The sequence below is a fragment of the Egretta garzetta genome, unplaced genomic scaffold, assembly GCF_000687185.1.
Source record: "Egretta garzetta isolate BGI_Z169 unplaced genomic scaffold, ASM68718v1 scaffold960, whole genome shotgun sequence".
NCBI lineage: Eukaryota > Metazoa > Chordata > Aves > Pelecaniformes > Ardeidae > Egretta > Egretta garzetta.
In genome coordinates, this window is record NW_009258317.1 from 33,395 (window position 1) to 51,188 (window position 17,794).

General features: G+C 38.6%; 1 protein-coding gene across 1 annotated transcript in view; it reads left to right on the forward strand.

Moving 5' to 3' along the window:
* LOC104126802 (ankyrin repeat domain-containing protein 26) overlaps nt 1-17,794 on the forward strand; it is a 60,507-nt gene that overhangs the window by 23,215 nt on the left and 19,498 nt on the right. The window contains exons 19-30 of the mRNA XM_035894913.1: nt 1,885-2,880; nt 3,751-3,977; nt 4,840-4,989; nt 5,997-6,030; nt 6,250-6,388; nt 7,844-8,057; nt 10,280-10,463; nt 10,982-11,128; nt 12,372-13,325; nt 15,240-15,392; nt 16,307-16,482; nt 16,685-16,786. Coding sequence (XP_035750806.1) covers nt 1,885-2,880; nt 3,751-3,977; nt 4,840-4,989; nt 5,997-6,030; nt 6,250-6,388; nt 7,844-8,057; nt 10,280-10,463; nt 10,982-11,128; nt 12,372-13,325; nt 15,240-15,392; nt 16,307-16,482; nt 16,685-16,786 — 3,476 coding nt within the window. The remainder of the gene's footprint in view (nt 1-1,884; nt 2,881-3,750; nt 3,978-4,839; nt 4,990-5,996; nt 6,031-6,249; nt 6,389-7,843; nt 8,058-10,279; nt 10,464-10,981; nt 11,129-12,371; nt 13,326-15,239; nt 15,393-16,306; nt 16,483-16,684; nt 16,787-17,794) is intronic.

The window sequence follows — 17,794 nt, forward strand, 5'->3', positions numbered from 1 at the left end:
TGCCTTATGGTGGGTAAAATCCTTGTCATTATGTTGGATATTTGCTGTTATACTGATTTGTTTCCAGCTGGTTTGCTTAAAGTTTGACCAGTGTTTTTCCTTTTGTGTGGTGCTGAGAAACAGTGCAGTCAAATGCATTTTTTTCCCCTAGGCAAAATGCACATTCAAGTGAAGAGGGAGAGTTGTCTGTAATCTGCTGATCTGTTTGATTAAACACACATGGTCTTCCCCTTTGTAAGAGAAAGGTCAAATAAAAATCTTGAAGTTTGGTGACCTTCCTGATACTTTCGCTGCCTCTGCAAAATACACCCTTGTTTGGCCATGTTGATAAGTGTTTGAAAAGAGCTTTTTTTCAGAGGACGTTCAAAGGGGGAATAAGGCAGGCATCCTGTTTGTGTTGGGCTTGGAGGACAGGGCTGGATAGAGGGATCTAGAGAAAAGGAGGCTGAGGGGAGACCTTATCGCTCTCTACAACTACCTGAAAGAAGGTTGTGGTGAGGTGGATGTTGGTCTCTTCTCCCTGGTAACAGGCGATAGGACAAGAGGAAATGGCCTCAAGTTCTGTCAGGGCAGGTTTAGGTTAGACATTAGGAAAAATTTTTTCACTGAAGGGCTTGTCAAGCACTGGAACGGGCTGCCCAGGGAAGTGGTCGAGTCCCCATTCCTGGAGGTATTTAAAAGATGGGTAGACAAGGTCCTTAGGGACATGGTTTAGTGGTGGAATGGCAGTGTTAGCTTAACGGTTGGATTTGATGATCTTAAAGGTCTTTTTCAACCTAAACGATTCTATGATCTGGAGTCTTCTGTAACCTCTCAAAGGACAGTGGAAGAAATTACTTCCACACCACATCCAGGCACCACGAGAGAGGGGCATGCTTAATTTTAACAGGCTGAGCACAGAACTTAAGCTTATTGGAAGGTGGTAGTAGTTGGGCAATGAACTTGGGAATGGAGAGGCTGAGACAGATGGTGGCTGGCTAAGGTGCTCCTTCCCTGTTCTGAAAGGAGGAATTTTTGCAGAGGGAGAAAAGGGCCTGGCTAACAAGAAAAGAGAGCAAGGAGTTGGATGGTCTTATTAGCCCATTGGGACACCAAGGCTGCAGGCCCTATTTAGAAGGGACTACGAGCTAAGGAGGCGTGTGGGGAGGGACCATATTGGGAGGAGTGTGACACATGACAGGAGCAGTTAGAACTGTTGAGGAACAGAACATGGGGTCAGGGACATGAGGAGACTAGGTGAGGTTGAAGCATGGTACAGTTTTCATACAAGCTTGGGTTCCTGATTTTTGGGATAAGGGGAGAAATGGGCAGGTTTCCCTGATAAATGCTTTTCTTTGGAGCTTAGAATGGAATTTAATATTTCTGAGTCTTGGGTGAAGAAATAGTTCTAACTTAGCCAATTCTCCTTGTGGTGAACAGTAAAAGCTTGTCAGGTTCATTCACAGTGTGTTAGCTCAGCTGGCAGGGGACTGTAAAATGCGAGACAGTAAAGAATGATGGAGGAAGGATAGTGGGAAAATGTAGGCAGTTGTAATGAAAAATGGTATTAAAGCAATAAAACGTGAAAAAGTAAATTGTTTTGTGACAAATGCCACCAGTTACAGAAAGCAGGCAGGCTAAAAAGTAAAAACAACCCTCATGTCCAGACAAATGTGGTACACGAAAAACTGCTGTCTCTCAAGTAAGTCCTTCTATTTTTAAGAAAACGATGATTCGGTGATGCTTTAATTTAGTATCCCTTGATTTTTACTATAAACAATTGCTTTCAAAATGTCTTCTATTATTTCTGTTATGTGATAGGATGAGTTTGCAACAGAAATTACCTAGATTAACTGTAACTTCCTTTTTCTTGGTAATCTTTCTGTCTGTACCTGTTTACTTAAGGATAAATACATTTTAGAAACTACCAACTTGATAGAAAAAACAGCACATGAAAATCAGACTGACAAAGCAGAAATTTCACACCAGGAAGCCCTAGCAGAAAATGAGGAATTGCACAGTACTGACAAGCAGTTAAATCGAAAACCTTGGGAAGAAAGATATGAAAGAATGTGGGTTGAAAATGAGAAAAGGGAATTGAAAACAAATTTTAAAAACATTACAGCAGAGCTGAAGCAGCTGTTTGGTGAAATTAATGAAACTGGGAAAACTATTTCCCTTGTGGAGGAAATGTCAGAAGATGGCTTCAGAGAAGAATTGAGAAGTTCTCGTGTTGTTTCATCTTGTGCAACAGAATCAAGTAATAGGTTAGAAAGTAAAGATGAGTTTGGAGATATTGAACTTACGCTAGGTGGAAAAGAACCCAAAATGGGAATTGTAATTCCGAGTCTTGGTGTCCTTCCTGATCAAAATAACTTAAATGCAAACATTGAAGATGCCTGGAGTACAGATGAAGAAGACAGCACAAATGATACAGATAATACAAAGGTGCCTCTAGCAAAAGGAGAGGAAAAGAAAATGCCTACTATGGAAATGGAAGAGAATGAAAATGGAAGTAGTAGAAATGTAGAGGGAAGTCCTGAATACTGCCTGAGACATAGGTTAAAAACAAGTATTTTGGATGATGTTTCTAATATTCTTCCTCAAATAAGACCTGTTTCTACAAGTGATGAAAATACGCTTTTTGTAACAGAAAGGAAACTTGGAAAAGACTCTGGATTTAATGATGATGTTTCCAGGGGCTGCCTCATCAACAATAATACAATAGGAGAAACAGAAATTGACAGTCTTTTTGCAAATGCTCAGCAATCGTGTGGCATGCTGAAAAGGAATCTTGATGAAGAACTAAAACAAGATATGGAAAGATTTAAGAGTAAGGTAGGAATGCTGCAAATAGTATTCCTGGCTTTGGAGAAAGAGAAGGTGCAGCTGCAAAAAGAGGTAGAAGTTCACCTGCTACTCCTTATTCTTTAGTCTTTCTCCATATCAATGGTCCTGTTCACTTTAGCTATTCATCATTAAGGGAAGATGCTTTGTCCAAATTGGGTTTTGTTTTAATGGAAATATGTTACTTACGAATAAAGAAAGCGGTGGAGAGTTGTCCTTTTCCCCATTATGTAATTAGAAGGCTTTTGGAAAACACAGTATGCATTATTGTTCCAGTTTAACAATAGGTGGCACTCAGTTCCAGTGTACGTAGTTATCATTTCATTGCCATAAAAAGAAATGTGCACAATTCCATCAGTTCTGATTCTGACTCAAAGAATGAAAATAGCTTCTGAACAGGGTCTTGACTAATCTATTAATTTACTGTGATTTCTGCATGGTGTGTCTTCATTGCCCTTTGCTAAAATTCCTTTTTGCTGTGAAACCATTTCTGATTGAGGGTTTGGAATCTCCTCCCCCCTGCAGCTTCTCACCTTCTTCCATTAAGGAAGCTGTAGCCCAGCACATTTCCACTTGATTTTTCTTTTGTGTGTGTTTTTTTACAACTATCATTGTGCAGTCCTTCTAACTGTCCATCAGTAACACTTTCACTTTTTTGTTGTTCATGTTTTAATATACACTGTTGTTTTCTTTCTAATGTGTATGTTCTTGTTATAGCTGTAGTCATGAGTGAATTCAAAGTACTTGCAAAGACTTGCTATACTTTGTACTGTAATTTTGTGGAAATGCTTCTCTATGAATTAATTTTTTTTTTTCATTTTACATGATTTCAGAGGTAAACCTTGAATGATTCAGTCTTGAATAAGGTGTTTCTCTCTTCTAGAAATATGGAGAAATACATGAAGCTTAACTTTCTTTTTGTAGGTTGAGAAGGAAAAAAGCAAACAAATGCAGGCGGTGGCAAAACAGGAAGATCCTGATAAATTAAATACACCAGCAGGCAACTTTACTAATCAGCAAGTGAAACAAAAGCTTACTCTGAGGAAGAGTGACTGTTTGAAAACGGAGCATGAAAACACTATAGAAGAAAAAGACAGAAAGAATTTTTCTTCTGAGGAGACATCAAAATTGAATAAAATGCCGATGAAAGGGTAAAATAAGGAAATAATCTCTAATTCTTACTTGTAGTACTACTTCAGTATCTTCTAGGTTTTCTAATATTGTAGTAGTTGAAATAGTTTCCTCAGTGCTGAAAGCCATACTGAGTAGTCCACTGTTTCTCAAATATTTAAGAAAAAAACCACATTTTTTTAGAAAAAACCAAGCTCATAATGGAGGTTCAGACTTATTGCCTGCTTTAAAAAAAGGAAAAAAAAAGAAAAAAAAAAAAGAAAAGGGGGGGAAAAAAAAAGAGAAACCAAATTCCTGTGGACTTCCTTGTCAATACTGAGACAAAAACAGAGTTGAAGACTGGGAAAAACAGTTATTTTTGTAGGAAATGGCCACCCAGAAAAGAAAAGTAGGAACTGGCAGTTTACTTTGCTTTCTCCCTTTTCTAGGTGATTTTAGTCATCTCCATGCAGTTGGTGTTTTTCTTTTCATTAAGTCTAGATGCTCTTTGTCAGGAAAAGGGAAAAGATTATATTACCAAACCAATCTCAAAAGTTTGAAGAAAGCACAGATATTTTTATGTGACGCTAAGCAGGAGGTTTTTCCTGTCTGTCCTTCAAAGGAATCTCTGCTGTAGATACTTCCTCTAATGGGGTTATTAGATATGTTCCAGCTTACCTGAATCTAGCCCAGATTCCATGTTTCCCTCTCATTCCTAGTGGAAGGTTTTTTTTAAATATTTGGGTATCTTCTATGACCTTTGGAGTCAAGTTTATGTTTTATCAAAAATATTTTTCATCTCAGTTGTTTCTGAACATCATCTTAAGTATGATTGTTGCCCAGAAATATTTTACGTAAAGCTACTCAATTGGTGATTTTTTTTTTTCTTTCTGTTTAATGTAGTAAACTTGCCCTGAGTGTCAAAGTTGCAAAGAAAAATAAAAGACAGGCTTCAAAGCAGAAGGCTAATCAGCAGATGAGCTCTTCCAGTGGGAATAATTTTCAAGTACTGGATGATAGCACTTTCAGTGAAACATCTCAAGATGAAAGAAGGTACTGAATATAAGGAATGTTATAAATAAAACTTACTTAATGATTAAAATTGACCTGAAAGCTAAAGGTAAGTTTTGCAAACCTGTGTACAATGATTCGTGTTCTTTCATGTGACCACACTACCCTGGTGGCCTTTGTGTTCAAAAAAACCCTTCCGTTTTGCTTAGAGTGCTTTGAACATACTAGCCAAGTTAATGATACGTACGGTCAGATGTGCACAAATTCTGAATTACCTGCGTGTGTGCGTGTGCATAGATATATATATTTTGTATTTTTAAAAAGGGAGAGGAGAGTCTTACAGAAGAGCAAAATTACTCTTTCACTGCAGGCATCTCAGGTTTTTTTTTCTGGCTTTTTGTTTTTTTTGTTCCAGCCATGTCCCCTCCCAGCTTCTTGCCTACCCCAAACTTACTGGTGTAGGAGGCAAAGTGAGAAACAGAAGGTGTTGACACTGTACAAGTGCTGTTCTGCAATAGCTAAAACATTGGTGTGTTATCAGCACTGTATTGGGCAGAAATCTAACACACAACATTGTGGGCTGCTATGAAGAAAATGAACTCCATCCCTGTGGATGGAGTTAACTATTAACTAAATTGACTCTGGACCTAGCACACTAGACAATCCAAAATTATGGTTCTTTGACCTGTAAAAGAAGAATTCTCAATACTGAAGAGACCTGAACTTCTAGTATTAAGCAGGGAATGCACATAACTGTATATCTGTATATCTACATATATGTAGCTGTACGATTCCTTTCGAGTGACATGCAGAGAACAGTTATTTCGACTATTTGCTTAATATCTTGTGGAAAAAATAGGCTTCCCATAGAGATAATAGTACTACACAGGTTTTTTTCAGTCTTCAACTACCTCTAACAAAATTCTTATATTAAATTTTAGTTTAATTTCTGAATTTCACTTCTGAAATTAAATTTTCAGACTAACTTTAGATACTGTTCATAATGCAATATAAGCATTCTAGTACTGAAATAGATTTCTGTTTTCCAGACCTGCAGCAAAAACAGAGAGTGAAAAGAACAAGGTACTGTAAAATTAGTTTCTTCACAAGTAGTTTGTATCAGCTTTCAATCACTTACATGGGAATAGTGTTTATGTAGTGATCAACCGATGCACAAATTGCTGCTAGTATGCAACTTTATCATATTTGTGCCAAATCCATGGGCTGTGGATGAGAGAATGAATCATTCATGCATCTGTAATACTATATAGTTGTATACAGAAAATACTGTATTATTTGTAGGTCAGCATACAAATGGATGTAACTGATGACCTTGATTTAACTCACTCATCTGACACAACTTCAGAGGATGTCGAATTACCAACTGCAACCTACAAAGAGGCTATGTTGCTGTTAGAACAGCTTAGTGTGGATCATACGGGTATGTTTGCAAGTCACTTTGTCTTCAGCTGTTACAAGTTCCTCTTTTAAAACATGACTTCTTTATATACACTCCTAGCTATTTTAGTTTTATAATTTGATCTAATATTTGTTTATGATTAGAGGTTCCCCCTTCAAAAGATGTGAAATTCTCACCCGGCCTTAGATGTCTGCTTGTATTGTCAGCAAATATGCCTTACTTTATCATCGGTTCTCTGTCTAGTCAGAGCTAGAGAAGCAGGTTCTTTCCCAGTGCAGTTCAGCTCCTTCTAATGCAGTCATCAAAAGTTAGCAAGATCTTATTTTTCCTCTTTATATACCCCCCATAGCTAATGACAAATAGTGCAGCAAAGTAACAGCTTTGCTTAAATATATATATATATAAAATCAAATGTCATAAGATGCTTGCATATATACACATAGCATTATATAAACATAAGCATGGCTTACTACATCTATTAAACCATGCTAAAATTTTGTTAGGCAAGGGTTAACCTTGACTAAAGGCCAAACTCCCACCCAGCTGCTCTCTCACTGCCCCTCCTCAACAGGAAAAAATAGGATTAAAAAGCTTGTGGATAAATACAGAGGCAGGACTATCGCTTACCAGTTACTGTCACAGGTAAACCAGACACCAACTTCGGGGAAACTTAACTTAGTTTGTTACCAATTAAAATAGATTTGGATAGTAAGAAACAAAGACCAAAAAAAAATTGAAAGACCATCTCCCCACCCGCCCCCTTCTCTAGCTCAACTTCACTCCCTCAATCCCAACTCCTCTACCCCTCCCCAGGCAGCGCAGGGAGGCTAGGGTCTGCAGTCAGGACATAGCAGTTTCTCTCTGATGCTTCTGCTTCCTCACACTTTCCCCCTGCTCCCGGGTGAGTCCCTCCAGGGGCTTCAGTCCTTCAGGGAAAATCTGCTCCAGCCCGGGCTCTGCATGTGTCGCAGGTCATTCAGGAAATATCCACCTGCTCTGGCATGGGGTCCTCCACAGCACTGCATTGTGGATATCTGCTCCAGCACAATCCTCTCCAGGGGCTGCAGGGAAATACCTGTTACATGATGGTGTCTCCGTGGGCTGCAGGGGAATCTCTGCTCCAGCACCTGGAGCACCTCCTCCCCCTCCTTCTTCACTGATCGGGGCATTCACAGGGCTGGTTTTCACGTTCTTTTCCCCTTCTCCTCTGTCTGTGTAGCATTTTTGCCCTTTCCTAAATGAATTTTTGCTGAGGTGGCACCAGCGTGGCTGAGAGGCTCAGCTGTGCCCTGCAGCGGGTCTGTTGGAACTGGCTGTGTCCAGCATGGGGCAACCCCTGGCCTCCCCAACTCCTGCAGTCTTCCCACTATGAAAACCGTGCCACCTGCACCCGGTACAGCAAAGCATTAAATAATTCATACATTGGAAAGTATTTGTGCATATGTGCAGCTTTGTGTCTTTTCTATCTCAAAATAGGTTCTGCTATTTTGTTGAAAATTCAAAACATACTTCTTGAATATGAACAGATAATAGAACGTGAAAAAAATCGGTATACAGCTGTCTGGAGAGAAGTAAAGAAATTGGAAAGTGAAAAGGAGGAGTCACAGTTAGTAGCAGAAGAGACACAAGATTTGAAGTCCATATTGGCTCACCAAGAAGTGGAATGGAAAAGTGATATCCAAAGCCTTAAGTATGTAACCTTGCATTCTGATAATGTGTTATCCTGTCAGTGTTCATGTTCCAGAAGATGCTGGTCTTACAGGTGATAGGATATAGGATGAGAAGTTTCTAGCCTTTTAGGTTTGGGTTTTTTTGACTCTCATGGGCAAGTTATGTTATAAAGGACATAGGGGGGGGGGGGGGGGGGAGATGCCTGGATATTAGCTCCCTGTAAAATCTTCTAGATGTTGTTTTAACTTTTTTTTGATAGCAAGAGAAGACAGCAAGAGAGTATGTATGGGGAGATTTATAAGAGAGATTTATAGGAGATAGATATTTTTTAAATTTTGTCTTTGCAGCTTCTGTTCGTGTGTAATATCAGGAATTCTTGTAACTCCACAGAATGCAACTCGGAACAGAGCTTAGAGCATTTGTTTGTTTTCTTGTTTGTTTATTTGAAAGGTCAAATTTGGGATTGCCCATTACCCCTTACCGCTGAGCTAGACCTGGATGGAGTGAGGTTTTTAATCACTGTTCACATCACTTTAGACAGGAGTGGCCAGCAGGCACTGTATGAAATTCAGCAAGGACAAATGCAAAGCCCTGCACTTGGGAAGGAAGATCCCCTTGCGATGATGTACTGTGGGATGGCCAGGCTGGGGAGCTTGCTGAAAAGGCCCTGGTTGGTCTTGGCAGAGAGCAAGCTCAACAATGAGCCACCATGAGCTGGCAGCTGAGAAGGCCAACAGCATTCTGGGCTGTATTAAGAGCAGCAAAGCCAGGAGATTGAGGGCAGTGATTGTCTGTCCCTACTCAGCACTTACTGAACTGTGTCTGGAATACTGGGTCCAATTTTTGCCCTCCCAGTACAAGAGTGATCTTAATCAATATGCACAAGTTCAGCTTCCAAGAGCTACCAGTTCAGCTCAGAGAGCTACCAAGCTGGTCAGGGAGCAGGAGCACCAGCCCTGTGAGGAGTGGCTGAGGGAACTGGGCTTCCTGTTGTGCCTCCCAGTATGCAGAAGAGGATTATGAGGAAGGCAAAGCCAGTCCTAACTTGGCCTGGATTTGACTCCAACTGTTTTTCAAAATTCTCAATTATCTAGCGATTACAAAGAATTAATATTTTTGTTCTACATAAATTCTCAAAGCAGTGTTAACTTTACACTTATAAAAGCTTTTTTGTGAAATTACACTAAAAATTATATGTAAAGCTTTTTCCTTGCAATATAAACCACTCAAATATAAATGTTACTGTTAATCTTTCAAATAACTTATTAGTGATTGCTGATACTTGTTTTGCAGAATTTCTGAAGCACTTAATCTTTATTAGTGGTTGCTGATACTTGTTTTGCAGAATTTCTGAAGCAGATTTTCAGTTGGCAGCTCTTTCCTTATGTTGATACTTTTTTTTTTTTTCTTTTTGACCATTGCAAAAAAAAAATTCAAAATAATTATCAAACATAAAACTGCTTTCTTGTTTGTGTACTGTGGACACTTTTTTTTTTACCACGTTGGTGCTTATTGCTGATTGTTTCATATAGTAAAGAAGTTGACATTCCCTAAGCCTTTCATTAAAATTAGCTTCAAAATTAATTTGTTATTGTTTCTCCCAGATGTAGATCTATTGAGATTTAAAACTATTTTTAATCGTATCAAGCCTAAACCCTATGCATTGCTAAAACTATTTTTGAACACTGACCTCATTCTTCAGTAAATAGAAACTGTTTGCTCTTTCTGTGGTCAGCAGTTGTTTTAGACTTAAAAAGTCTTGCTAAAAAATTGTTGGGTCTGTCATAGATAAGTGGTATGCTGCTTCATCAGTATTACTTATGATCACCGGAACCGTAATATGTAGGCAATGCTCAGCATATTAAGAAAATATATATTAATCATAGTTTATGATGCTTTAATCTGATAAGACAACAAACTCCTTTTAAACAAAATGTCTGCAATATGATTTTTTTAAAGAATTACAGAAAAGTGCATACTACTGTATATTTACCTATGTAAACTGACTTACAAATATATGATAAATCACGCAATGGTTTATTTCAGTATCTTGTACTACTGATACAATGGATAATAGAATGAAGTTAGAATTCTTTAAATAGTTAAAAATGACAGTAAAAATATGAAATCTGGAAAGATTTAACATTTTTATGGTTTAAGTTGTCTCTGCAAGTTCAGAATGTGGAATACCTACTTTTTATATCAGTACTTTATTTTCTCAAATATTCTGTTAAATCCCAGATTTACTTTGAAACAAGAGGAGGAAAAGAGGCTCAGAGTAGAAATGCTATATGAGAAAACAAGAGAAAAACTCAGAGGGAAAGAAGATCAGTATTGTAAAGAGATGGAGGAGAAACAGCAACTTGAGTTACACTCAAGGAATTTAGAAATGGAGTTAATAACATTGAGAAAGCTCTTGAAACAGGTATATTAAATAATGAGTTAAACACTTGTCTTCTTGTTTTTTGCTTTTTTTTAATTGACATTGTATTCCAGTATGCCTAAAGGAGGAGTTAGTTTGTTCATGGCAGAGGCATTGGATAACTATTGACAAATTCTGAGGGCAGATTTTTTGTTGTAGTTTGTGGTGTGGTTTTTTTTCCTTTGCTAGTTCATTATTCCTTTTCTTGAGGGCAGGTTTTTTGTTGTAGTTTGTGGTTTGTTTTTTTTTTTTCCTTTGCTAGTTCATTATTCCTTTTCGCCTTTTACAAAATTTAGGTTTCATTTGTATTTCAGGCAAAGCCTGACTTTTTTTCTGAATTACTACAAAACATTCTATATTTATTCTTAATTTTTCAGAAGAAAATTTAATTTTATTATTTATAGATGGATTATCATAATTGCGGAGAAGCAAAATATTTGAAAGAATACGAAAGAGAACGGAAAGATATTTCTAGCTTTGATTTTTCTCAAGATGCAAGTAGTTTAATTGTATTACTGTAGGTTGAAGAAGAGCGCGATGAAACACAGAGACAGCTCTCTCAGGAAAAGAGTGCCAGAGCCCTGCAAGAAGGAATTTTGAACAACCACCTTTGGAGACAGAAGGAGCTAGAAGAAGAGACAAGAAGTAGTATAGGAAAAAATTCAGAGGTAAGCAGATTTTTTTTCTAATAAATTAAATTTCACCATGTTCATTCTAAAGTCGTAAATAAATCCTATATAATAGTTTCTGCTTCTTGATGGATTATTTACAGTTTACCAATATAACTTAACTGTGTATTCTGTTTTCCCTTATGTCTTTAAAAGTTCTGGAAAGCAGCATCAGTCCTCTAAGTAACTGAATTGCATGTGCAAGTAGGAACTAACAGAAGACGCTATTTACCCAATTTCTTAAGCTCTTCGGTATTTTTCATTTCATAGATGTTTTATCATCACTTTTTAAGTTTTCTAGCAGTGAAACACCTAACTACCTGTGTCAAGGTTGACCAGGAAGGAAGTTGTTTGACGCTCATTCTTTATATTCCCATTACTTGGGGTTTTTTTAATTACTTATTCCCTTATCAAACTTACTTACTTCAAGTATGCCGTTCTTTTCCACCTCCACATACTAAATTTTTATGAAGGAATATCAGTAATGAATTAAACTGACTCAGGATAATTGGAGGAGAAAAAGCAATCATAAACAGTGTATAAAGAAAAAAATCTTGAAAAGAGTTTGCTGAATTTACTAAGAATGTGCTGCATGTGGAAGAATTATTTGTTCTTGGCCGTGCTGCCCAATAAATGTAGGGTGAATATGTTTATGTGGAAAAGAGTTATATATTTAACAAACAGAGAATAACAAGACTATTGCATTCCATTGTTGAGTTGTATAGCTAACTTTTTTATTACTAAAACAGAAGTATTAAGAAGATACTTGACAACTGATAAAAGAAGAAAAATAGCGTTTATATTTGTTGCAACTTTGCTAAAGGTTCCAGAAGGAAAATACTCTTTTTAGCCTTGTTTTTACCAGGTTTGTAACACAGCTATATTAACCTTAAAGACAATGTTTTAAAGGCATGCGCACACAGGAAAGCACTGTCATTTAAAAAGCTTTATACCTGAGATATTTTAAATAATTTTATTATTTGGCTGCTGGTTAAGGAAAAAAAAAAGGCATTGTATATTTGGGATGTTCACTTAGGTTTTCAGGGTATGACACACTTCCAGTGTGTGCATACATTGTACGTGTGCATGGGTTCATAGAGTGGTTTATGTATTACCTGAAATTTCACCCTTGTCTTTGAAGTCATGCTTCAGTATTAGAAATGTTAAAACTCAGTTTGATGCTGAAGTGGTTTTGAAGATTCATTTCCCAACTGGCTATTTATTCATGTTCCCTGTCATTCAGGAATCCGACACCGAGAGAGAAAAGGATCTGTTGTTCAAAAATCAGTTACTACAAGATGAGATTGCTGTGCTAAGAGTAGAACTTGATCAAGTAAGACTTAGGCACCAGGAGGAAGAAGGAAAATATTTAGAGGAAAATGAGACCTTGAAAGAAAAAAATGAAGATCTCAAAAAGGAACTTAAACTGAATGAGGAAGCCTTAACACAAACAGTTATTCAGTACAATGGACAGCTGAACTTATTGAAGACAGAATCTGCAGTGCTAACTTCCAAACTTGAGCAGACAAAAGAAAGCAAAGACAGACTAGAGACAGAAATTGAATCATTTCGTTCCCGCCTGAACACTACTGTTCAAGAACTTGAACGCCATCAGTCATCAAAAAGTGATGTCGAACGAACGTTTCAGAGAGAACGTGATGAATGGCTTCGCTTGCAAGACAAGCTGCATCATGACCTCTCTGATGTGCGAGAAACCAACAAGAGCTTGTCTCAGCAGCTGAGTAAAGCTGAAAGCAAAGCTAATAGTCTAGAAAACGAGCTTCACCAGTTGAAACAAATGCTCAGAGAAAAAACACTGCTTTTAGAAATGACACAAAAAGAATTAAGTCAAGCCCAGTGCCAGGCAAAGGAATGTGATCATGCTCGACAACTTGAGAAGGATCAAGTAAGCAAATTTATAATAAAGCAGGAATCCCTGCAGGAGCGATTGGCCCAGCTCCAGAGTGAAAACCTTCTACTCCGTCAGCAACTGGAAGATATGCAGAACAAGGGGATCATCAAAGAAAAAGTAGTGAATGATGTGCAGGACCGGTTTAATGATATTTTCAACAAACTCAGAGCTGATACTGAAAAGCAAGTTTACCTAGTGGAAGAGAGAAACAAGGAATTAAATGCCAAGTGTACTGATTTAAGAGAACAAGTCTTTAAATATGAGACTGACAAAGTAGAAAGAGAGGTAAAGTATACGCTTAGAAAGAACAATTTAAAGTTTTGTCAGTTCTTGAAATTATTTTATGTTTCTAAAATGTACCAGGTATAACTTATACGCATGGGACCAAATAATGCTGTTTTGTTCTGATTTGTTGTGTTTCTCTTGGAATTGTGGAAAGTTTTGGTAAACAGGATGGTGCTGCTCAGATCTGAGCAGAGAACAGAAAAAAGGTATCCAAGTCTAAGCTTTGATCGAGAAAGGTGATTCTTCTCTAGAACTTTTTTCATCTCTTTTCCTTTGTCCATTTTATGCCCTATAGAATGGTTTTATGTATTTGATGGGTTTTATATATGTATTGCACTGATGACACAAATGAGTGGTATAAAAGGAAGAACCATCCAATATGCGTGGACTGAGAAATGAAGATGCAGACAAGTGAAAGTGGTGGGGGATGAATTAATATTAATCTCCTAAAGAGAAAAAAGAAAATCTCTTCTCCGTAAGTTGCTAACAAAATTGAAGAGTATTAGTAGTGTCCAAGTGTTAATTTATATATGTGTGTTGGGACTTCTAAGGGGCCTGCCTGTTCCTCAAGAAGTTCATTTCAGACACCCACCTAAACTTTCTCTCCTCTGTTTTATGATGTGTAGCCATATTTAAATGTGTTCTTTCTTTGTGGCTCTGTGAAAGACTAATTAACTGGACAGAAGACTAATTAGGAAATTAGTTAAACTGCCTTTCTGCAAATTGACACAGTACATAAGTGAGTGTGAAACATACTCTTATGCAGAGCACTAGCGTAATTTTGTGTCACTCAAAGATGCATGAACCAAGTGTTGCTGCCATTTCTGCATGTAGATGGTTGTTTGTCAAGAAAAAGGGTGGAAGAAAAAGGCAGGGTAAAGCGTGAGGAAAAGGTAGGCAGTTGAAAAAGCTATAGGTAGCGGGAGAATACATTATTATATGTGTTCCTAGGAGTAGGTAGTCTTCCCTATTGATAGAGTATTCTATCAGTTCCAGGTAGGACAATGATTTGAAAGTTGCCTTACCCATTTTGTTTAATATTTCTTTACTTTCTGGAAAATAGGAACTAATCACGTTCAGTATTTGGACACTCTGGTGTAAGGTTTGTCTCCCTTAATGATCTAAATAGTGATTTAAAGTTGCATTTCCTTCTTCATAACAAATCCAGAATCTTTGAGTGAGGTAAATGTCTGCATGTGTCAGATAACCACCTTGTGTTATTTGTCAGCTCCTTTAAGGCCAGGGCGAAAAACTCCAGCAGTGCTGTCAGTCACTTTAATCTGTGAATTGCTCTGTATTCTTACAACCAAAATAACAAGTTTCTTTTGAAGATACTAGATGTGTGTGTATATATATGAACTATCCAGACTTTTGTAAATCTAATTTGTCAGTATAAAGGCAGTTGTTATTCTAAAACTAACTTGGTAAGAAGACTTCAAGAGGATGTGATTCAATTTATGCTTAAAAAAACAGAGCTTTCAGATACATGTATTCATTTAATTATATAATGGAGGAATAGAAGAAAGAATGATCTAATACAAAGTCCTGCCTTTGGTCATCAGAGTAACATCTGCAGTCAAACTATAGGTCTTACATTCTAACAGATTTCTTTGGGTTTTGTTGGGAAAAAATACATGATTGCAGTGTGTGCTTGGGTATTGTTCCGAGAAGAAGAAGAATACTTGAGCCTTTTTTATGTATAAGGAACTGGAAATCCTCACGAACAGCTGCTGATAGTTTGGAGGTGCTCAGCTGAGAAACACAGCTGTGCAGATGCCCACTGGTGACAGGCAAAGTTTTATACCTTTGAGTTCAATCCGAAGACAGGTCTAATTGTATAACCAGGTAAGTTAAAGTAAAGGTATATTTCATGTTCTTAAAATTTTCTTCATGCTCATTTAACTGTTTCATTAGGGCATGGTCAGACAGCTGCAGCAGGAGCTTGCTGATGCTCTTAAAAAGCAATCTATGTCAGAAGCGTCACTTGAAGTTACTACACGCTACCGCAGTGATCTGGAGGAAGACAAATTGCGCTTGCAAAAGGACTTGGAAAAGTTTAAAACCAAGGTACTTAATGTCTCTAACTATATGAACAAATCTAGGGGTGGCTGTTGAAAGTAAGAGTGAATATTGTCCTAAAATCTAGAAAAAAGTTCAACAGGGTAGATTTAATGATGTGTGAATGGATTGCACTTTTTTTATAAACTAGGTGTCCATGATTGGAAGGTCTTTCACATCAGGACACTATGTTCTTACTTAGACAAAGGTTTGTATTTGCTAAGGTGCTTTAAAATAAACTGATGTGTCTGTAGCTTATTGCATTTGGCTTGGCCAAGCAGGTTGTCTGATTTCTGAAGAACAGCATTCAGGCTTTTCTATGCTGTCTGTGCTTCCCCCCCTCCCCTGGCACCAGGTAGCATGTTGTCAGTTCTGAATGCTTTTGTAACTTCTTTGGCCCTGCTGTAGTTAGACAGCCTTAAGCAGCTTTCTTGCAAGTGAATTGTAAGCTACTTTCTGAGGAAGTGACCACCTTTTGCAGTGTTCTTATGAAAGCTGAAGTATAGAGGCCTCCGAGTTCTGAAATAGAAATCATCTTCAATCCCCTTGTGAGGGAGTGGTGAAGTCCCTTTAGGTGAAGGATGAACTTTTTCACTCGTATTTTCAATGGAGGAGCAAACAAGTGGCTGGGAAGAGTGTCATGAGTTGCTGAAAGGGTGGGAAGGGTCAGTGTCAGTGCTTAGAACCGTGCTATAGGGAATCCACATAGGGATGGGAGATGCCAGCATGAAAGATGATGAAGTAACACAGTTTGTGTTCATTTGCGAGTAGAAGTGGAGGTTTGAACGTACTTGAAATGATTGCAGTTCTCTGACTAGAGGGTATGTGCAGGTCTATGCAGTACTTGAATTCTTCAGCAGCAGTTCTCTCCTCTTGTGTAAAAGCTCACCTGACCACCGTGGGTTCTTACTGTGATTTTACAGCTGCGGGACTTGGAAGAACAGCATCTTCAGTCTGAGCACTGTGTTCACGACTTGAAGGCTGCCTTGGACAACAAGGAAAGAGAAGTAATAGCTTCTTCCCAGAAACTGCAGGACCTCCTGGTGGCGTCTTCTGGGACTAACTCTACTGTAAAACAACTGGAAGAACACGTGCAACGGTAGGAGAAGAGCACAGTGAAGCAAGGTGCCTGTCGCTTTCTGGGGTGGTGTGGCAACAACCGGATAGCCTTGTTGCATCCCAGGAAGTGAATAGACGCCTTTGAAGGATGCTTTTAGTTTAGAGTTGTGTTAATTCATGCTGTTCTTTCCCCAGCGGTGCGCTGGTAGCTTTCCATAAGACGACCTGTGTTTCTTTTTAAGCCTTGAAATTCAAAATGCCAGACTGGAAGCCACAGTCCAGCAGCAAAGCAGTAGGATTGAAGCCCTTCAGAGAGACCTGCAAGCCTCTGCCTCACTGCCTTCGTAGGCTGGGCATAGACTTCCCTTTTTGTGAGCTCCTGAGCCTAGTTACCTGTTCCTGTGGGGAAATTTTAAGATGAGGTTTCCCTGGAGAGCCATGGAGAACTCAGTTCCTGCATTCTCCTGAATAAAGGCTGCTTGGAAAGCAGCCTGGTCCTTTCCCCAGCTTTCTGGTTTTGAGAGTTTTCCATGGTACTACAGCAAGTCCTACTTAATGCTCTAGAAGGTAAAGATTTGCCACAAATACACTGGTGTAACTATTGTTACAATGTGTATCATTAAAGGTATTCCTCAGGTGAACTTGTGGAAATTCCACAGGGGATACGAATGCCAAGTGCTTGGTGCCAGAGGCCCGCCTGGCACAAAACCTATACTCCCCAGAGCTTTTGCTAGGCAGAAGTGCTTTTCCGTTGGCCATTTGGTTTGTGTTTGTTTTTATGGACCAGTGAAGAGGAATGCCTGCGGTATCACTGGCAGAACTCCGTGTGAGCCTTGGGATTTCCCAGTGCCCCTGCACAGGGTTAACTTTAACTCACAGAAGGTGCTTTCCTCTGTGGTCTTTATGAAGCAAATTACTTTTGTATTGTAACCAGTGAGCTAGGGTTCTTGTTTCAACTGACTGTCTTGCTAATTAGAGCTGGCTGAAGAGATCCTGAAGATACCTACCTGTGAAAGTTGGCCTTTGTGATGTCCTGATAGTGGCAAGGGAAGAGGGGAGGCAGCCACCATGCTGGTCCTTCCCCCTGGGTTAATAGGGCACGGTTTTCAAAGGTACTGTGGATGAGAAAAGCTACTGCTGTCTGTTTTCATCAAAGACTTTTTGTATCCCGCCTGGTGTTCTCTGTCCCTCAAGTCAACGGCAGAGACAGTGACTGCTAACAGATTTACCGTGGCATCAAACTCCAGCCCTTGTGATAATTGGTGCTGGGTGTAAATATGACAGGCGTGAAGAGGTCTATGTCATATTTAGTGTTGGTAATAAGGTGTAAACTCCAGTCTGGAAAGTCCTAG